The sequence below is a fragment of the Crocodylus siamensis genome, chromosome 2 (assembly GCF_052110815.1).
Source record: "Crocodylus siamensis isolate JL-2025a chromosome 2, ASM5211081v1, whole genome shotgun sequence".
Taxonomy (NCBI): Eukaryota; Metazoa; Chordata; order Crocodylia; family Crocodylidae; genus Crocodylus; species Crocodylus siamensis.
Window position 1 is genome coordinate 290,912,734 of NC_143396.1, and position 15,203 is coordinate 290,927,936.

At 55.8% G+C, this 15,203-nt stretch overlaps 1 protein-coding gene across 1 annotated transcript; it reads right to left on the reverse strand.

Moving 5' to 3' along the window:
* Positions 1-1,536: 1,536 nt before the first annotated feature.
* Positions 1,537-14,949, reverse strand: PTGER2 (prostaglandin E receptor 2). The gene is made up of 2 exons (XM_090034412.1): positions 14,152-14,949; positions 1,537-5,518 (listed from the first exon to the last, which is right to left on the reverse strand). The coding sequence occupies exons 1-2, from the start codon at positions 14,905-14,907 to the stop codon at positions 5,270-5,272; spliced, it is 1,005 nt and encodes a 334-aa protein (XP_089890538.1). The 5' UTR covers positions 14,908-14,949; the 3' UTR covers positions 1,537-5,269.
* Positions 14,950-15,203: the final 254 nt, after the last annotated feature.

Genomic DNA, 15,203 nt, shown 5'->3' on the forward strand with positions numbered 1-15,203 from the left:
CAAGAAGGTGCCTTCCTACTCATATGAGCCTTAGAGCGAGGCTTTGTCTCATTGACCAAATTGAATTAAACCCTGCTCTGGTCCTGGGAAACCTTTCCTTGGGGGCACTTGCTCTCCCTGCAGATCATATAATATAGGCACATACCTGCTCAGACAAGTTTCTCCTGGAATCCAAGCACCATGCACATGAGAAGCGAGCATGGCCTCTTTCTGGCTCTGGCCCTGGCTCTGTTTCTGGGTTTGTTTGGTTTTTGCCCCTCACACACCTCTAAATAAAGCTCTTTGCAGCCAACTGAGGAATTCCAGCAATCATCCACACGAGCAGCAAATCAGACACGTATGATCAGCAGAACCCAGGGTGAGCTGACTGCAGCCCTAAAAGGTGATGGGGAGGAGGGGAGCTGAAATGTGTTTTCCCTGTACACCACGGCACATCTTTTAAACATCCCAGGAGCCATGTACAAGACATGCACCGGGGAGTGTGTCTATCCACGTCAGAAACGTGTGAGCACATGGCCGGATCCTCAGGTTTCCAGAGGTGCAGCACAAGCCCAGCTGTAATGGGAGTCCATGGAAGCTGCATCTCTGCAAAGCAGGCCCTGGTACTTAGCTAGACCCCACCATCTCCGTGAGTGGAAGTCCACCTTGGTGACTGCAGCTTCAGATCCTTTTAAACATTTGCTCCAGCAAAATGAAGGTTGCACGCTGCATGTGTAGGGCAGCTTTATGGCCAACAGCTCCACTACAGCTGAGAACAGAGTTGAGTCAATTCTGCCCTGTATCAGTCATGCAGAGCCTCGTATCTTCAAGTTTTTTGCATTTCTTGAGCAATGCTATTCCACATCTGTCATCCGCCCACCCACGTTTTGGCAGCAAGCAAACTTCCTGTGGATGTTGGCTAATTGACAAATGACACAACCGCTGGTATGTTCAGTTCAAGCTCAGGTATTAGCCGCTCTCACTCTTTACACAGATTCAAGCTGTATAAAAATCAGCACTATCATGGGGCCTGGCATTAACTGTTCTTTGGCTGAGCTCAAATTCACAAGCCATGTCGTATTAATTAGATTGTACAAACGGCATTCAGAGTTTGTATTTTAATAAGCAAGTTGGGAAGCCAGTATATAATCTTGGAGTCAGAGCAGTGGATACAGCATTTCTTTTGGTAGTGATGTCTTTTTTTCCATGCTGAGAAGTCATGATTCCAGTCCTGCCCCAGGAAATACTTTGGAGTCAAGTATATTTTGGTGACTTGGGAGCTGCGTTTTTTTTGGAAGAAAATGAAGGATCTCAGGATCTGAAATATCAGGATTTAGGATCTGAAATTGGACAGATTCACTTTCATCACTTGAATCTTTCCGTAGTCCTTGCTCCTTCACCACAACTTCCCTCACCAAGGAGCAGCTCCCTCCCTTACTCATTTTTCTTGTAAAATGCTCAGCATTATTTAGTGCGGTTTACATGTTTCACCCATGTGACAGATCTAACCCACCCACGTGCACAGAAAAATCATCACACACTTCAGGCAGCTTTGTTTGAAAGATGACTTTTATTACTATGCATCAATCACAGGAACAGGAAAAGCTCGGGACTTTGCCTGGTTATTTTCAGGCATCAATTCAGCCCTTAAATACCCATCACAAAAATCAAGTAGCAATGAAATAAAACACTGCATTGCTTTCAGATTCGTTAGGAAGTGGAGCAACATGGTCTCCGGAGATGTCTGACATCAGCTATCCCATGTTAGCAAATTCATCTCTGGCAAAAGTAGCTTCAGAGGCTCAAATAAGAATCACACAGCAGGGAAAGGAAGAGAAGAGGGGGAGATGAAACGAGGTGATTCTCAGTTGAACTCGTGGAGTTGTAGCCTCTTACACCAGTGATGGATTTGCTCTCTGGCCTTCAATGGGGAATGCATAGTGTGTGGACGTAATGCAGCATTTGGCCTGAAATCACGAGGAAGAGAGTACTATGTCCTGAGAAACAAACCAGCGCTGGCAAGAATAAACCTTTCCGATGGTGCGTATCTGACAGCCTGAACATACGGTTTTTAAGTATTTAAATAAAAATCTCCCTAGAAAACAACACCCTTGAGCGTCCCAACTCATGTGGCAATATGAAAATAAGTTGTCAGCAAAGGAAAGTGCTGCATTTCATTTCCTATTGACTAAGCCTTGCGCTCTGTGGCAGTGAGCGCCCAGCCCATTTTCCATGCAGAGAGCTTGCAGTTTGTCCGGGCAGCGATGTCCGTACAGCTCTGCCTGCCTCCAGCTCAGTGGGGCCAGGGTGAATGGACTGAAAGCAGACTAGGCTAGGGGGTCCTAGCCCTGCTGGGCGAGGGCTGAGATGAGCTGACTGTTCAGTGTAACCTTCAGGCTCTCCAGCCCTGGGATGTTCAGATGCCCAAGGAGAAAGGGAAGAGGCAAGCAATGAGGGGGGCACGGGCAAGCCACGATGTGCGTAGTGAAGGGGTTGTGGGGGTGAGAAGGGGGTGGCGTGCCATGACGGGGCATGCTCCAGTCCATGCCACGGATGTGTCCTGCTATCGGTCGTGAGGCAGTGTTAGCAATGCAGGGTGAGCACAAAGGGGCCTTTTGTGCATCGGGCCATCCTGACACGGCCTCATGCCCCAAGGGCAGCCCTGTGCCTTGCAGAGTGGCATGCCTAAGCAGCTGGTGTCATTGCCACAGAGCTGGGACTGCGCTAGCTTGCGTGCCGGCCGCTGGAGTGGACCGCATTCAGCCATTCTCTATTCAGCAGCAGCCACTTGGCCTGTGCAAGGCAAGCAGCTACAGGGCTGGAACTGCCCTGGTAGCACTGGTGGCTTCACCGAGCGCAGGCTGGGCTGGCTCTGCACCAGGACCAAACTCAGGCATGTCTCCATTTGCTCTTCAAAGCTATTCCTAATGTGCAAATGCAGAACAGCCGTCCAGACGAGTGCTGTACAAGCCAGGTGCTCTAGTATCCTCATTCAGGTCACAGAATAGGAGCAAGGAGCTGCTTCGCACTAATGATTGTGCAACCAGGCAGCACTGGTGGTTCCAAGAGCAGCAAATCACCCACCCTAACACTGCCCCCAGCCCCCCATAACAGACAGGGATTGCCCTGGCTTACAAGAAGCCTGAAACTCAAGAGAGGGAAGGCACCTGCCTTTCGTAGCCTTTAGGGCCACTTTTTACCTGTTCTTTACACTGAAGGGTCAGCCTGTGAGCTCAGGGGAGCAGAGGGGCTGCGAGGGCCTCTGTTCTCCTGCCAGACCTGATTAGCCACAGTGAGGCAGGGTGGGGAGTAAAAAGGAAGACACATGCAGGGCTCTCTCCCCTCTGCTGCCTGGTTCCTCCGTGCCTTTTATCACAAGCCGAGCATCTGAGGTACAAGCTAGTCCCTGGGTGGTGGGGCTTGCTCTTGTGCTCTGGGTCAGGAGGTAATTCCCTGCAGGTCAGACCAGCAGAGACTGATGGGGGCTTTTCCTGTCCTCTGGCATAGGGTGTTTTATGCTTCCCAGGGTTATCAGAGCCAAATCTACTTAGCACCTTCCCTGCCATTGCAATGGCCAAGGCTTTTGTAGGACTACTTTCCTGCCCTCTCCCTGAACACTGGGGGGGTTGCCCTCCTGTTATCGAGGGCTCGGAGAGCCCGGGGCGTGAGAGGGGCTGGAGTGGAGGCTCTTACAGACCCACACAGCTGCCTGCCACATCAGGCATCAGCTCTGGAAGTCCCTTCCCATCCTGTGCTCCCAGGGGACACCCCGCTGTCTCGCCAGCAGACTGGTGAGACCAAGCCACGTCTCCAGCCTGGAAGGCCCATGGGAGAAGTTATATCAGTGTGTGCATGAAGTCAGCTGCCAGCAGCTGGGTCCATGGAGCATGGGCACCTGCTGCTGAAGCTGCTCTTTCAGCTCATGCGACTGTCGGCCTGGATCTTTGCTTATGGGTTCACATTCAGGCTCAGGACTTGGGCAAGGAAGTGTTGCCTTCACTATTTAGCCATTCTTTGCACAGGGTCTAGCCTCCTGCAGGCAGGGGCTGACGTGTATGTGTGACCCAGCACCAGCACAGAGCAAGCCTGGGTCCTGTGCTAGCAGAGGGAAGCTCAGGGCGGGCACACAATCAGGCAGAGGGGAGGTGAGAAGTATCCAGCATTCGGCCAGAAAGACGAACCTGAGATGGAAAGGTTCTTTCTCTGCACACCAGAATGCTGTTGGGATGGCTCCGGCGCCAATGCCAAGCAAGGCGAGATGAGGCAGCAAGCAATGCCTGACATGACCGGCTGATGGCCTGGGTCTGCAGCTCGGGAGAAACTTTGCAGGTCTGAGTGTATGAGGTAAGGACCAGCTCATGGCACGTACTGGGCCACGGCTCGCTCTGGGGCTGTGCGCCAGCATCCTGCTCCATGTACCGGCTGCTTCAGATGCTATTGTAAGGGTCCAACTCTTCCCCTGCACCACAGTGGAAGCCTGTTCCCTCCAAGAACCAGCACATACAAAGTCCTGCAGCCCGCAGTTTGTGGACCTAGCCCAGGGATACAAAGGTGGTGGGAGACAGAGGAGCCCCTCACGAAAGCAGAGAAAGCCCCCTCCCCTCCGCACAAGCACCGAGCTCCTCCTGCACTCACAGGCTGCCAGGACCCCGTGTGTCCCCCCGCCTGGCACATGGTCTGTGAGCTGGAGGCACCACCATCCCCTTGCTGTCTCCACCCTGTAGTGAATGCTACAAGTCCAGCTGGGAGACAGGCAGGAAGCTCAGACCTAAGGTGAGGTGAGAGGGAGGATGGACTGAGAGGCACGTGTAGCAGCAGGGGGGAAGGAGCTCGGTTTCAGTAGCTGGATACACCGTGTGTTAAGCTACCGCAAGCCGATGCCTCAGTGGCTTTGGTGGTACATCTACTGTCCTGCAGCTACACTTAGTGTGTCTCCATCCTCCTCTGCTGAGTTGTCTCATGAGGCAACAGTGTCACCTGGGCTTCCCAGGAACAGTTTCAAACACGCTAGACAGCAGTGCATCCTATGCTGAGCGCACTGTATCCGAGCGAGCAGAGGCAAATCCAGTTACTGTCAGCTTCTCAGACACGGTCCCGAAAGGGGGTTTCTAACGTGCTGCATCGTGTGCTCGCCTCACATGGACTTCTCACAGGCTTTCCAACGGGTGCTAGAGTCCCGCCAGCCCGGCTGGACAGCAGACGTAGTCGTTCACCAACCTGAAAGCACTGCTTGGTGCATGCTTTTACCCTGAGGAGCCCTGGTCTTCCAGATGTCTTCTGCCAAATCTACCTACTGACCACAAAGGTCCGTCTGCTTATTGAGTTCGCCCTGTTCAATGGCCAACGTCGGTGCTTCCTCTTTGGTCTTGGAGGACATCTCACAGCACAGCACAGAATGTATCAGCCTCAGCACCGGTGGCCTCAGGATGGCAAAGATCCAGGGGTCAATGATTGAATTCATGGATAGAAACCTCAGCGCCCGGAGATCCTCTTGGTAGTTTTCCAAGGACCGGGTAAAATTGTTCACGTAAACGCGCAACTGCAGAAACAGAAAGGGAAAAAATCAAACACTAGGACCTGTCCCTTGTCTAAAGGCATTTGGAGAGACAGCTCTAAAATGCCATCCCCTGTGCTGCCCTCCTCAAGGGCTCTAAGCAACATCTGGATGAATTTCTGTGGCAGATGTGTTGCTGTCACGGCCCTAAGCAAATTCTAAAGGCTTTTACATTCTCCCTGAAAGCCCTGGGACAGGCACAGTAAAAGCAAGCCCACTGTACCCATCATATTGGTGATCCCAAATTTAGGGCCTCTAAATAACACTGTGGCCTTTGCCATCCCTTGGGCAGCGAGGAAAGGACAGATACAGTGCATGTGAGACCACAGAAAATAGCTCAGAGGGCTGGAGGCTGGCCAGTGCTTGGCTGGGCCTGTGTGCGCAAAGAGATTTTGTTTATCCCACATGCAACTGGGACCACAGCTCCCTGGAGAATCCTTTCGCTGTGTCTCTGATCTCCCTTTGCATGGGCTGTGCTAGCTCTACCCAGAGCATGCAGGTGCAAGGAGCAGCCCACAGTCTGAGACCCCGGCTGATTGCTGTACTGGATCACTTCCTAAGACACGCTCGCCTGCCACGTCATGGCAGTGCTTACAGTCTGTGCTGGGAAGATAACACAGCACCTCCTACTCATGCGACCCTGGCTGCTCAGTCCCAGTGGCCGGGCCCCTAGGAACCAACAGCCACGTAGCAATGCCAGACTCAAGCAATTAACGCTTTAGCTGGAGGGGGCTGGGAGGAGATGGTGACACGGACCCAGCCCTTTGCCTCCACAAAAAGGGGTTCGCCTCTTGCACGTGTCACGACCAAAAGTGAACTGAATCGTGTCCTCCTGGTTACCAAAGCATGGGGCAAGCTGCCAGCTGTTGAGCCACAGACCACTACTGAGCACTAGCAGATGCCACTAAAACTTCACCTTCAGCATCACTAACTACCACCACCCCGGGCAAGTGTGAACGTGTCTATATAACACACAAAGGCTTAGGCATGCATTGCTGAGATACGATCAGTGCCCAAACATTCAGTCTGGCATTTCTCAGGCTTCAGAGCATTGCAAGATGGTTTCAGAAAGGAAATCACTTGTTGCGTGCTCTTCAGAGGCTTAAACACCTTCCCCTAAGCCTGTGATATTCAATCGGGGGCCCAAGATCTTTGCAAGGATGATGAGGCAATTGCTCCTCCTCTTGCCCGGTGCTGGGCACCCCAGTGTCCCATAGACAAGCAGCACCCACACCTGCTCCCTACCTCGCCAGCAGCTTCCATGCTCACAGGACTGCCACCAAAAGTGCAGCATGTTTATGACCCTGATTATATAATGCGGCTTCCGGAGACAGCAGAGAGCTGGAGTGGAGGACCCAGGATGTCCCTTTTGGTCCTGTGTTTTTATGTCCCCAAACTACTTGCTCCCCAAGGCAGACCTACTGCAAGCACCCATTTTCAGTAAGAGTGGTGTGAGTCCACCATCCATTTGGTCTCACGATCACAGATTCGTAGAAAATGATGGTGTGAAGTAGGGCTATGCAGAGCAGGTAACATTCGATTTGACAGCCATGTCGAATATTAAACCAGGTCCCGCTTCAATTTGCCTTCTGCTTCAAGTTGAAGCGGGTCCACTTGGACTCAAGGTTGAAGCTCACTTGAATATTCGAGCTGCTTTGACTTCCCCATAGGCTATAATGGGGAAAGTTGAAGCAGGTTATAGCTTTGGCATTTCTTGTCTGATCTTGATTAACCTTGCAGGAATGGTAGCTCCCGAGGAGCCCACAAAGCCTGCCAACTTTCAATAGGATAGGTTCAGGGGGTGCAGAGAAACAGCACCCCAAATTCTTGAGAGAAAACCTCCTGTGACTTCTGTGTGCAAAGCCACAGGGAGCTCAAAACTGCATGCATGCTCGCCCCTGAGGAGCCCACCAAGCCCGCCAGCTTTCACGGCGATAGGTGCAGGGGTTTGGGAGAAACCGCACCTTAGGCTGCTGACAGACACAACTCGTGACACAGACGAGCGAGGAGGCGGCGTTTGCTCCGTCTGCGCCTGGCGCTGGGGGACCACGGCTGCGGGAGGTTCACCTTGAGGAGCACCAGCTGCTCCCCAAACCAGGACCCAAGCAGGTGCGGTGGGTGTCACAACACCCGCAGGCATGCTGAACACCCTCTCGCTCGGCACGCTGGTCGGTGGACAGGACAGGTATTCCCGGGCAACTGTGGCCAGATCCGGCCGCACTGGGCTGCGGGTTGCCCAGCAGGCCAAGGGGTCGCAGGCCAGGGGCTCCACAGGCTCGGCAAGACAGGCAGACACCATGGTGTGAGGGCTGTCTGCCTGATCCTGGGGTCTGGTGGGACTGGACCCCCGCATGTATGGCATGGTCCTAGCTCATATTGGCAGCGCCTGTGGCAGATGGGAAGACTGGCTCGTGGATGGGGGGCTGGGTTCAGGCAGTGGATCCCCCTGTCCCACTTCCCCCCGCCTCCGCCGCTCTACATCCATCACTTCCTTCGTCAGTCCCTCCCTCCAGCGACTCAGCGTCTCGCTGCCACATATGGTGCCCTTCACCCTTGGGTCACAAATGGCAGCCAGCACATGCACTGTGTTGGACCCCAAGGGTTTTCAAGCCTTTTCCTAAGGCCTCCTCCAGCCACCTCACCAGCGCCTGCACATCTGCCCCAGCCAGGAACATCAGCCCCCAGGAAGCTCTCCGTTTGGCTGTGGAGCTCCTTCACTATGGGGACCACCTGGGTGAGGAAGGCATCGGCAGCACGGAGGGTCTCAGTGGCCTCGAGGAAGGGCTTGAGGACCAGAAAGATCTGGGAGATGGCATCCCACTCAGCTGTGGTCAGGGGGCCGCTGATCCCAATCTCCCCAAGCAAGGCCAGTTCACGGATGGCCTTCTGTTGCCTCTCGAGCATCAGGTATGTGGAGTCCCACCGAGTCTCCACATCTTGGGAGATTCTGCACTGCGGGACACTTAGCTCTGCTTGTTTGTCCCACAGCATCTTCCCCGCCTTGATGCTCCGATGGAAGCAGCCCGTCACCTTCCTGCATCTGGACACGAGCCTGCTGGTGTTGCTGGCGCCATCACCGGCAGCCCTGTCCCCCTCCAAGGCACCCCTCACAATCAGGTGTAAACTGTGTGCCACACAGCGAATACCAGCAAAGTTGGCAGCATGGACTGCCTTGACCGTATCGGCCCCATTGTCGGTGGCCATGAAGCCACGGGTGAGCTCAGCCTGCCCAATGCCCAGCCACCCCCGCACCATGTGGTTCATGGCCCCCCTCATCTCTGCTGCTGTGTGGGACTCATCCATCACCTTGGCGTGAAGGAGAGCCCACCGACGGCCTGACTGGCCACACCAGTGCCCTGCGAGGGAGAGGTATGCATGATCTCCACCCTGGCTGCTCCAGATGTCCGAGGTGAAGTGTACGGTCACCTGCGGACCTGCCTTGTGCAGCTCCTCCCTCAAGTGCTTCGTATGGGGGGGGCACCACTGTCCTGCTGAAGGCGATGCATGCAGGCACCTGGTAGGATGAAGCCAGCATGGCCAGGAGCTGCCTGAACCCTGACCGCTCAAAGGTGAAGGGCTAGCCATCCAGAGCAACCATCTCCCCAATGGTCTGGGTGACCTTGCTCGCATTTGCGACTGGCCCCTTTTGCCCCCCACGTTGCAGAGTGCCCTGCCTCTGCGGTGGGGGGACAGGAGCTGTGGAGCGAGCAGGGGCCATTCCTGTGGCAAAGGGGTGGTACCTGCAGAGATGATTCAGCATCCCCGAGGTGGTCATGCGCTTTGTTCCCTTGTCCTGGCTGATTTTGGCTCGGCAGTGCACACAGATAGCAAATGCGGGATCATCTGCCAGCTCATAACGATCCCAGACCATGCCAGTACTAGGCCTTTCCCTCTGGCGTGCGCGTGCACCTGTGGATGCTGCTGAACTCTCCCCCCCTCCAGCAGTCAGAGGCACAGCCAGAGAAAGAGCGGTCTCAGCTGAGCCACTTGCCTTCACCTGTACAGAGGCACCTCCTGAAGTGCCTGCTGAGAAAGACCTTGTGGCTTGAAAGGAAAAAACCTCAGGGGTGTCGAGCACAAATTCAACTGACACCCCCTCCTTCCCCAGAGCTTCCCTTGCCAGGGCACTGAGATCCAGATCCAGCGCCAGCTCTTCGTCTGGCGCGGGAAGGCTCAGCATCGGCAGTGACACGGGGTGCAGCGCGCTGCTGTGCTGGTTGCAGCTATGGTGGGAGAGGATGTGGCTGCCGTGTCTGGACACGAGAGAGTCTCAGGCACAGGCAGTGGCTCTGGGGGCAGTGCTGCTCCCCTCTCTTCACTGCTGGTAACAGCCTCATCCCTTGTGGCAGCAGGAAAGAGGCTGCGTCTGAGTTTGGTGGGGGGAGAAACTGCAGCTCTCCCACTTGCAACCCCCCTTACTCCCCTTTGTGCAGGCCGGCCAGTGTGGCCACCTGCCTTTCCACCCCGCTTCATAATGTGAGCCTTCGTGTGTGAACTGGAACCTCTAAGTGTGCCGTGTGCTAGATTTCTGGATGTTATGTCAATGTGTTTGTGCGTGTGTAGATAATATATTGAGAAGCGTTGGTGTGGTGGAAAGAATGAATGATGTATAAAAATATATAAACTAAATTCCCATATATAGAATAGATCCTAGGCTACTACTAGCCCTATCCAATATAAGTGTGAACTAATATGAAAAGTAGTTATAAAATAAAAGCACCAAGTTCTCAGAAATCCCTGTTGCTAGCATTGCAAGCAGGGAATCTGTTGAAGATCAGGGCTTCCAGCCGGCGTGGTCTGACGCAGCGGTGCTGGAGAGCACCAGCAGCTCCGAAACGCACCCCGAAGCAGAAAGCAGGGAGAGGAAAAACTGCGGCCTTTTCTGCCTTTTCTCTGGCCCTCCCCCAGAGCACTGGGATTGGACGGGACCTCAGAGAATGCTGACAGGTCACTGGCCAGCCACACATGTCAGTCATGAAAGCACTCCTTCCCCCTCCCCCCCTTACTTTCCTCCCGCGCAGGGAATCCACTATAGGCAAGTCGAATATTTGACCCGCGCCGTTAATATTCGACTTCCGGTATTTGATTCAACAGCTATTCAACTAGCTGCTTTTCGACTTGACTTCCACTTTTCAAGGTCGAATATTTGTCGATTCAAATATTAAGTTGGAGCTTTGCACAGCCCTAGTGTGAAGGGACCTCGGGAGGTCGCATCTAGTCCATCCCCTGCTCAAAGCAAACTAGATCATCCCAGTCAAGGCTTTGTCTAGCTGGGTCTTAACCTCCACGGATGGAGAGTCCACCACCTCTCTGGGTAACCTGTTCCAGTGTTTTACTACCCTCCTAGTGAGAAAGCTTTTCCTAATATCCAATTTAAACTTCCCTTGCTGCAACTTGAGAGGCTTGCTCCATGTTTTGTCATCAAACGAGTCTGCATGTGACTATAGAGGGTGGGGAAGTTAGGAGCAGAGCAAAAGGCCATTTAAATGAGTGGCAGTGAAACATCTCCTGTGATTACACATTGAATCCCAGAGAAAACAAAAGAGCCTTTGGAAGCTCCTGAATGTCCTTCTTCCCCCTCCTGGAATACAAACACAATGATTCAGCCTGGCCAGCTGTTGCTGGTTTCCCCTGGGACTTTCTTCTCTAAGTGCTAAAGAAAGATAATGTCAGTCTGAGTCCGTGAATATAAAATTAGCTTGTGTTCTTCTGCTGGGCAGGTCTTGCTTTTAGCAGGAACAAAAGGACTGAGAAACACGACACAGAATCCCAAACTAATGGATAGCTCTGTATGGAGACAGAGGTATAGTCACAGAAAAGAGGGCTGGAAAGGAGCTTGAGGAATCATCTACTGTCTCCCTGCCCCAAGACAGGACCAGCTCTACCTAAACATCTGTCAGGACTGGTTTGATGGAGAACTGAAGTGATGTGGCAGCTCTCAGTGGGTCGCAGTGCATTTGAATGACAAGGGAAAGTTGCAAGCTTAGGGTCTCCCCAAGATTCACGTTCGTCACTGGTGTCACGTTGGAGACGCCCGTGAGAGGTGGCCTCTGGGACGGGGTCAGGGCACGTGGGTGCTCTGGCCAAGTTTCTCTGTGAGTCAGCAGTGTTGCTCAACTCCCTCAGCCTGCCCAAGCCTCAGTTCCCTTGTCTGTTCACCCAGCACACCCTTGATCTGGGGTCACAGACACTTTCGTGAGCTGTGGGTGCATGGGGCAAGGGTGTCTTGTGGGAATACAGATGTTTCCAAGTCCCAGATGAAATCTTCAGGGCTGGGCACAAGGACATCTCGGTCTGAAGATGCATGCCAGCTCTGTCGCACCAAGATTAAAACCTGTGTGTGGATATGGGCGGGGATGCGACTCCAGCAGTGGTTCTCAACTGTTCAAGACTCCTGGGCCCTCTTGGAAAACACCAGCTCCTAGCTTGCACTTGGGTTTTGCCTATGGACAAATCCTAGAGCAGTTCTTCTCTCGCAAAGAACTCAGAAAGAGCGACAGGGCAGAGGGGATTAGACACTGGATTCCCACCTGAAATCTCTGGGTACATCTTGCAACTCAGGTGTAGCAGGTGGCCCACCTGACAGTGCTCGTACCATGGGGCACCCCAGGGCACGTGGCTGGGAATCACTGGGCTGCGGGCATCGCTTTGCAGATCCCTTTCCCCTTACAGCAGCAACTGGTGCTCAGCGGGCAAAACCTGTCTTGCTTTACAAAGGCTTCCACCCAGGTGCGCTCACAGCTCTGGTGCAGCCTCTTCTACACCCATCCACACGCATGTCTCTTCTGCTTCTGCCCGGGCACTTCCCCTGCCCCTCCAGCGAGTCCTCGTAGCCAGCACCCCTTCCCTGCCACCTGGGCAAGCCCCGATTCTCACTTTGCACTGCACCTGTGACCTTCTCCTGGGGACAGCCCAGCCCCTGGCCACTTCAGTCACAATGGTGGTGGCCCCTGCAGACCCCGTAGCCCTCGTCCCCAGGCTTTAAGGAGCTGCCATCAACTGAGTCGGACCGTATAAAACCACCCTCTCTCCTGGCCCCAGTGTTTCACCTGTCGAGCGAACCTTTGCTCTTGCCATGTAGCTCTGAACAGGCAGCATGATCAGAAGCAGCTGTCAGAGCCCTGCAGACTGTTTTTAACTCAGTCCAATGAAGTTATATTTATTTTTACTTTGATTTTAAACTGAATAACGTTGCCCTAAAAACGCCTAGCTTAGGGGTAAAGCTTCTAGTTTCTTTAAGGGGAGAAAAATGTGTGCCGTGTTATAGGTGAGGATGAGCCTCCCCCTCTGCAACCTCTTCTCACGGTACGGGAAGCACCGAGTCCTGAGAAGTGGGGCTGGAAGGGACACACAGAGGTTACATCTAGCCCAGCCCCCGCCTCCTCCAAACCGTCCTGTACAATCCGTCACCTACACTCAACACAACACGACCATCAGCCCTGATGGGACACACCTGCCCCAGGGAAGAGAAGGTGACCACAGCAGCCAGGGCCCTGCTTCTAGGAAGTGTTGTCACCATACACACTCAAGAGAGCTCAGGCACAGGCCGTGCCCCTACTACAGAAGAAGGAGGCTGTACCAGTCTGACCCTGGGGTAAAAATCCCTTCTTGACCCCAAATGTGGCATTGAGGCAAGACCCTCAAGCCCAAAACCTTTAAGTCTCTGCGGAAGCACTGGCACAGCCCAGCACCCAGTGCTGCTGTGGGAGGCTTCAAACCCCCCCAAACCTCAAATCCTAGAGCAGGGGGGCTGGAAGGGACCCAGAGGTCCTGTCTCGTCCAACCCACGGAGCAATGAAACCGGCTGGAGAGCTGGGGAACAGGACTGCAGAGGAGAGGCCAAGCAGGGGGTGGGGATGAACAGCAGCCTTCAGCAAAGAGGATGGAGCTGGGTGCGTGGCAGAGGACAGGCAGCAGAGGAGGGCGAAGCACCTCCGGAGGCAACAGTAAAGTCACAGACTCACAAACCACAAGGGCTGGAAGGGACCTGAGGAGGTCACATCTAGTCCCATGTTTCTCCAACCTTTTTTGCACCACGACCCATTTGCAAACATCGACAAGCTGGCCCAACCCAGTGCCCCTTGCTCCCGCCCCGCTGCCCTCAGGCCCCAGCCCCCTGTATGGGGCAGGGGGGCCCGGGCATGCTGGACCTCTGCAGCCTGCAAGGGAAAAACCCCTGGTTTCCAACATTTTTCTCCTTGAAAGCAGAACCCATTTTTTAAGTTTATTCCCTGTCCTTCCATACGGTCTTGGTGTTTTTCAACCGGCAGGGCACAACCTCATCCATCCGCTACTCCAAGCACCGCCAGCCCCAGAGGCCTCTGGCACCCGCCAAGGATGGGGGCTCCTGCACCTCTCCCCCATCAGCCACCGCCTTAGGGAAGGGCAAACCAGGCAGCCTCCCAGGGGCCAAAATTTGCTGGGGGGGGGGTGAACTTTTCGCAAGGAAGTGGCTCTATTTGCATTTAAACACTCAACTACTCATCCAATTCCCCCCAAACTATTTTTAAAGCAATCCACCGGTGGCGGGTTGACATTTTTTCCCTGCAAGCGGCCCCAAAGGGCTGCTGCCCGGGCCCGGCTCCCCCGCCCGCCCGCCCGCCCGCCGCGGCGCTCACCGTGAAGGGCAGCGAGCAGACGACGAAGGTGACGGTGACGACGGCGAGCAGCACGAGGTGGTCGGTCTCGCGGGCGAGCGCGGCGGGCGGGCCGGGCCGGCGGTGCCGCATGCGGAGCAGCGCGGCGGCGGCGCCCACGTTGCAGAGCAGCACGGCGGCCACGAGCGCCAGCAGCAGCGAGGCGTAGAGCAGCGGGAAGGCGCCGCCGCCGCGCATCTGCACGAAGCACCAGGTGCCGGGGCAGTGCTGCGCGTAGCGGCCCCAGCCCAGCAGCGGCGGCGCGGCGCCGGCCAGCGCCAGCGCGTAGAGCGCGGGCAGCGCCCGCAGCGCCGCGGCCTGCGCCCGGCCGCGCAGCCGCGCGTACAGGTAGGGCCGCGCCAGCGCCACGCAGCGCTCCAGCGCCAGCGCGCCCAGCAGCAGCGGCGTGGCCAGCCCGAAGAAGCTCATGCCGAAGCCGAAGCCGCGGCACACGCGCGGGCCCAGCGCCTCCAGCGAGCTGTTGCGGCCGTAGGCGGCCAGCACCACGGGGCTGAGCAGGCACGTGCCCAGCAGGTCGGTGCCCACCAGCCCGGCCAGCAGCACGTGGAAGGGCCCGCGCTGCCCCGCGCCGCCGCGCCGCCGCCGCCGCCGCGCCCGCAGCAGCAGCGCCAGCGCCAGCACGTTGCCCAGCGCGCCCGCCGCGAACATCGCGGCGCTGATGGCCGGGCTCTCCCCCGCCGGCAGCCGCCGCAGCGCCTCGCACTCCTCCGGGCTCATGCTGCACTGAGGCGCCGGCCGGCGCCCGCCCCTGCGCCCCGCCCCGCCCCGGCGCGGCGCGGGAGCCGACCTGCCGAGGGGCCAGCCGGTAAGTGCCGCGGAGCAGCGGCCGCGAGCGGATTCAGGCGGGACGCCAGGAGGCGCCAGCATCCCTTGCTGCCATGGCGGGCTCGGACTTGATGCTCGCTGGAGGGCCCCCCCCGCCGCCATCGTACGTGTCTCCCTGCCACCAGTTCCCCTTCGGCTCCTCTAGCGCCAGCCCACCCCGCTCTTGGGCATCCCTCTCGGCGGGCCTC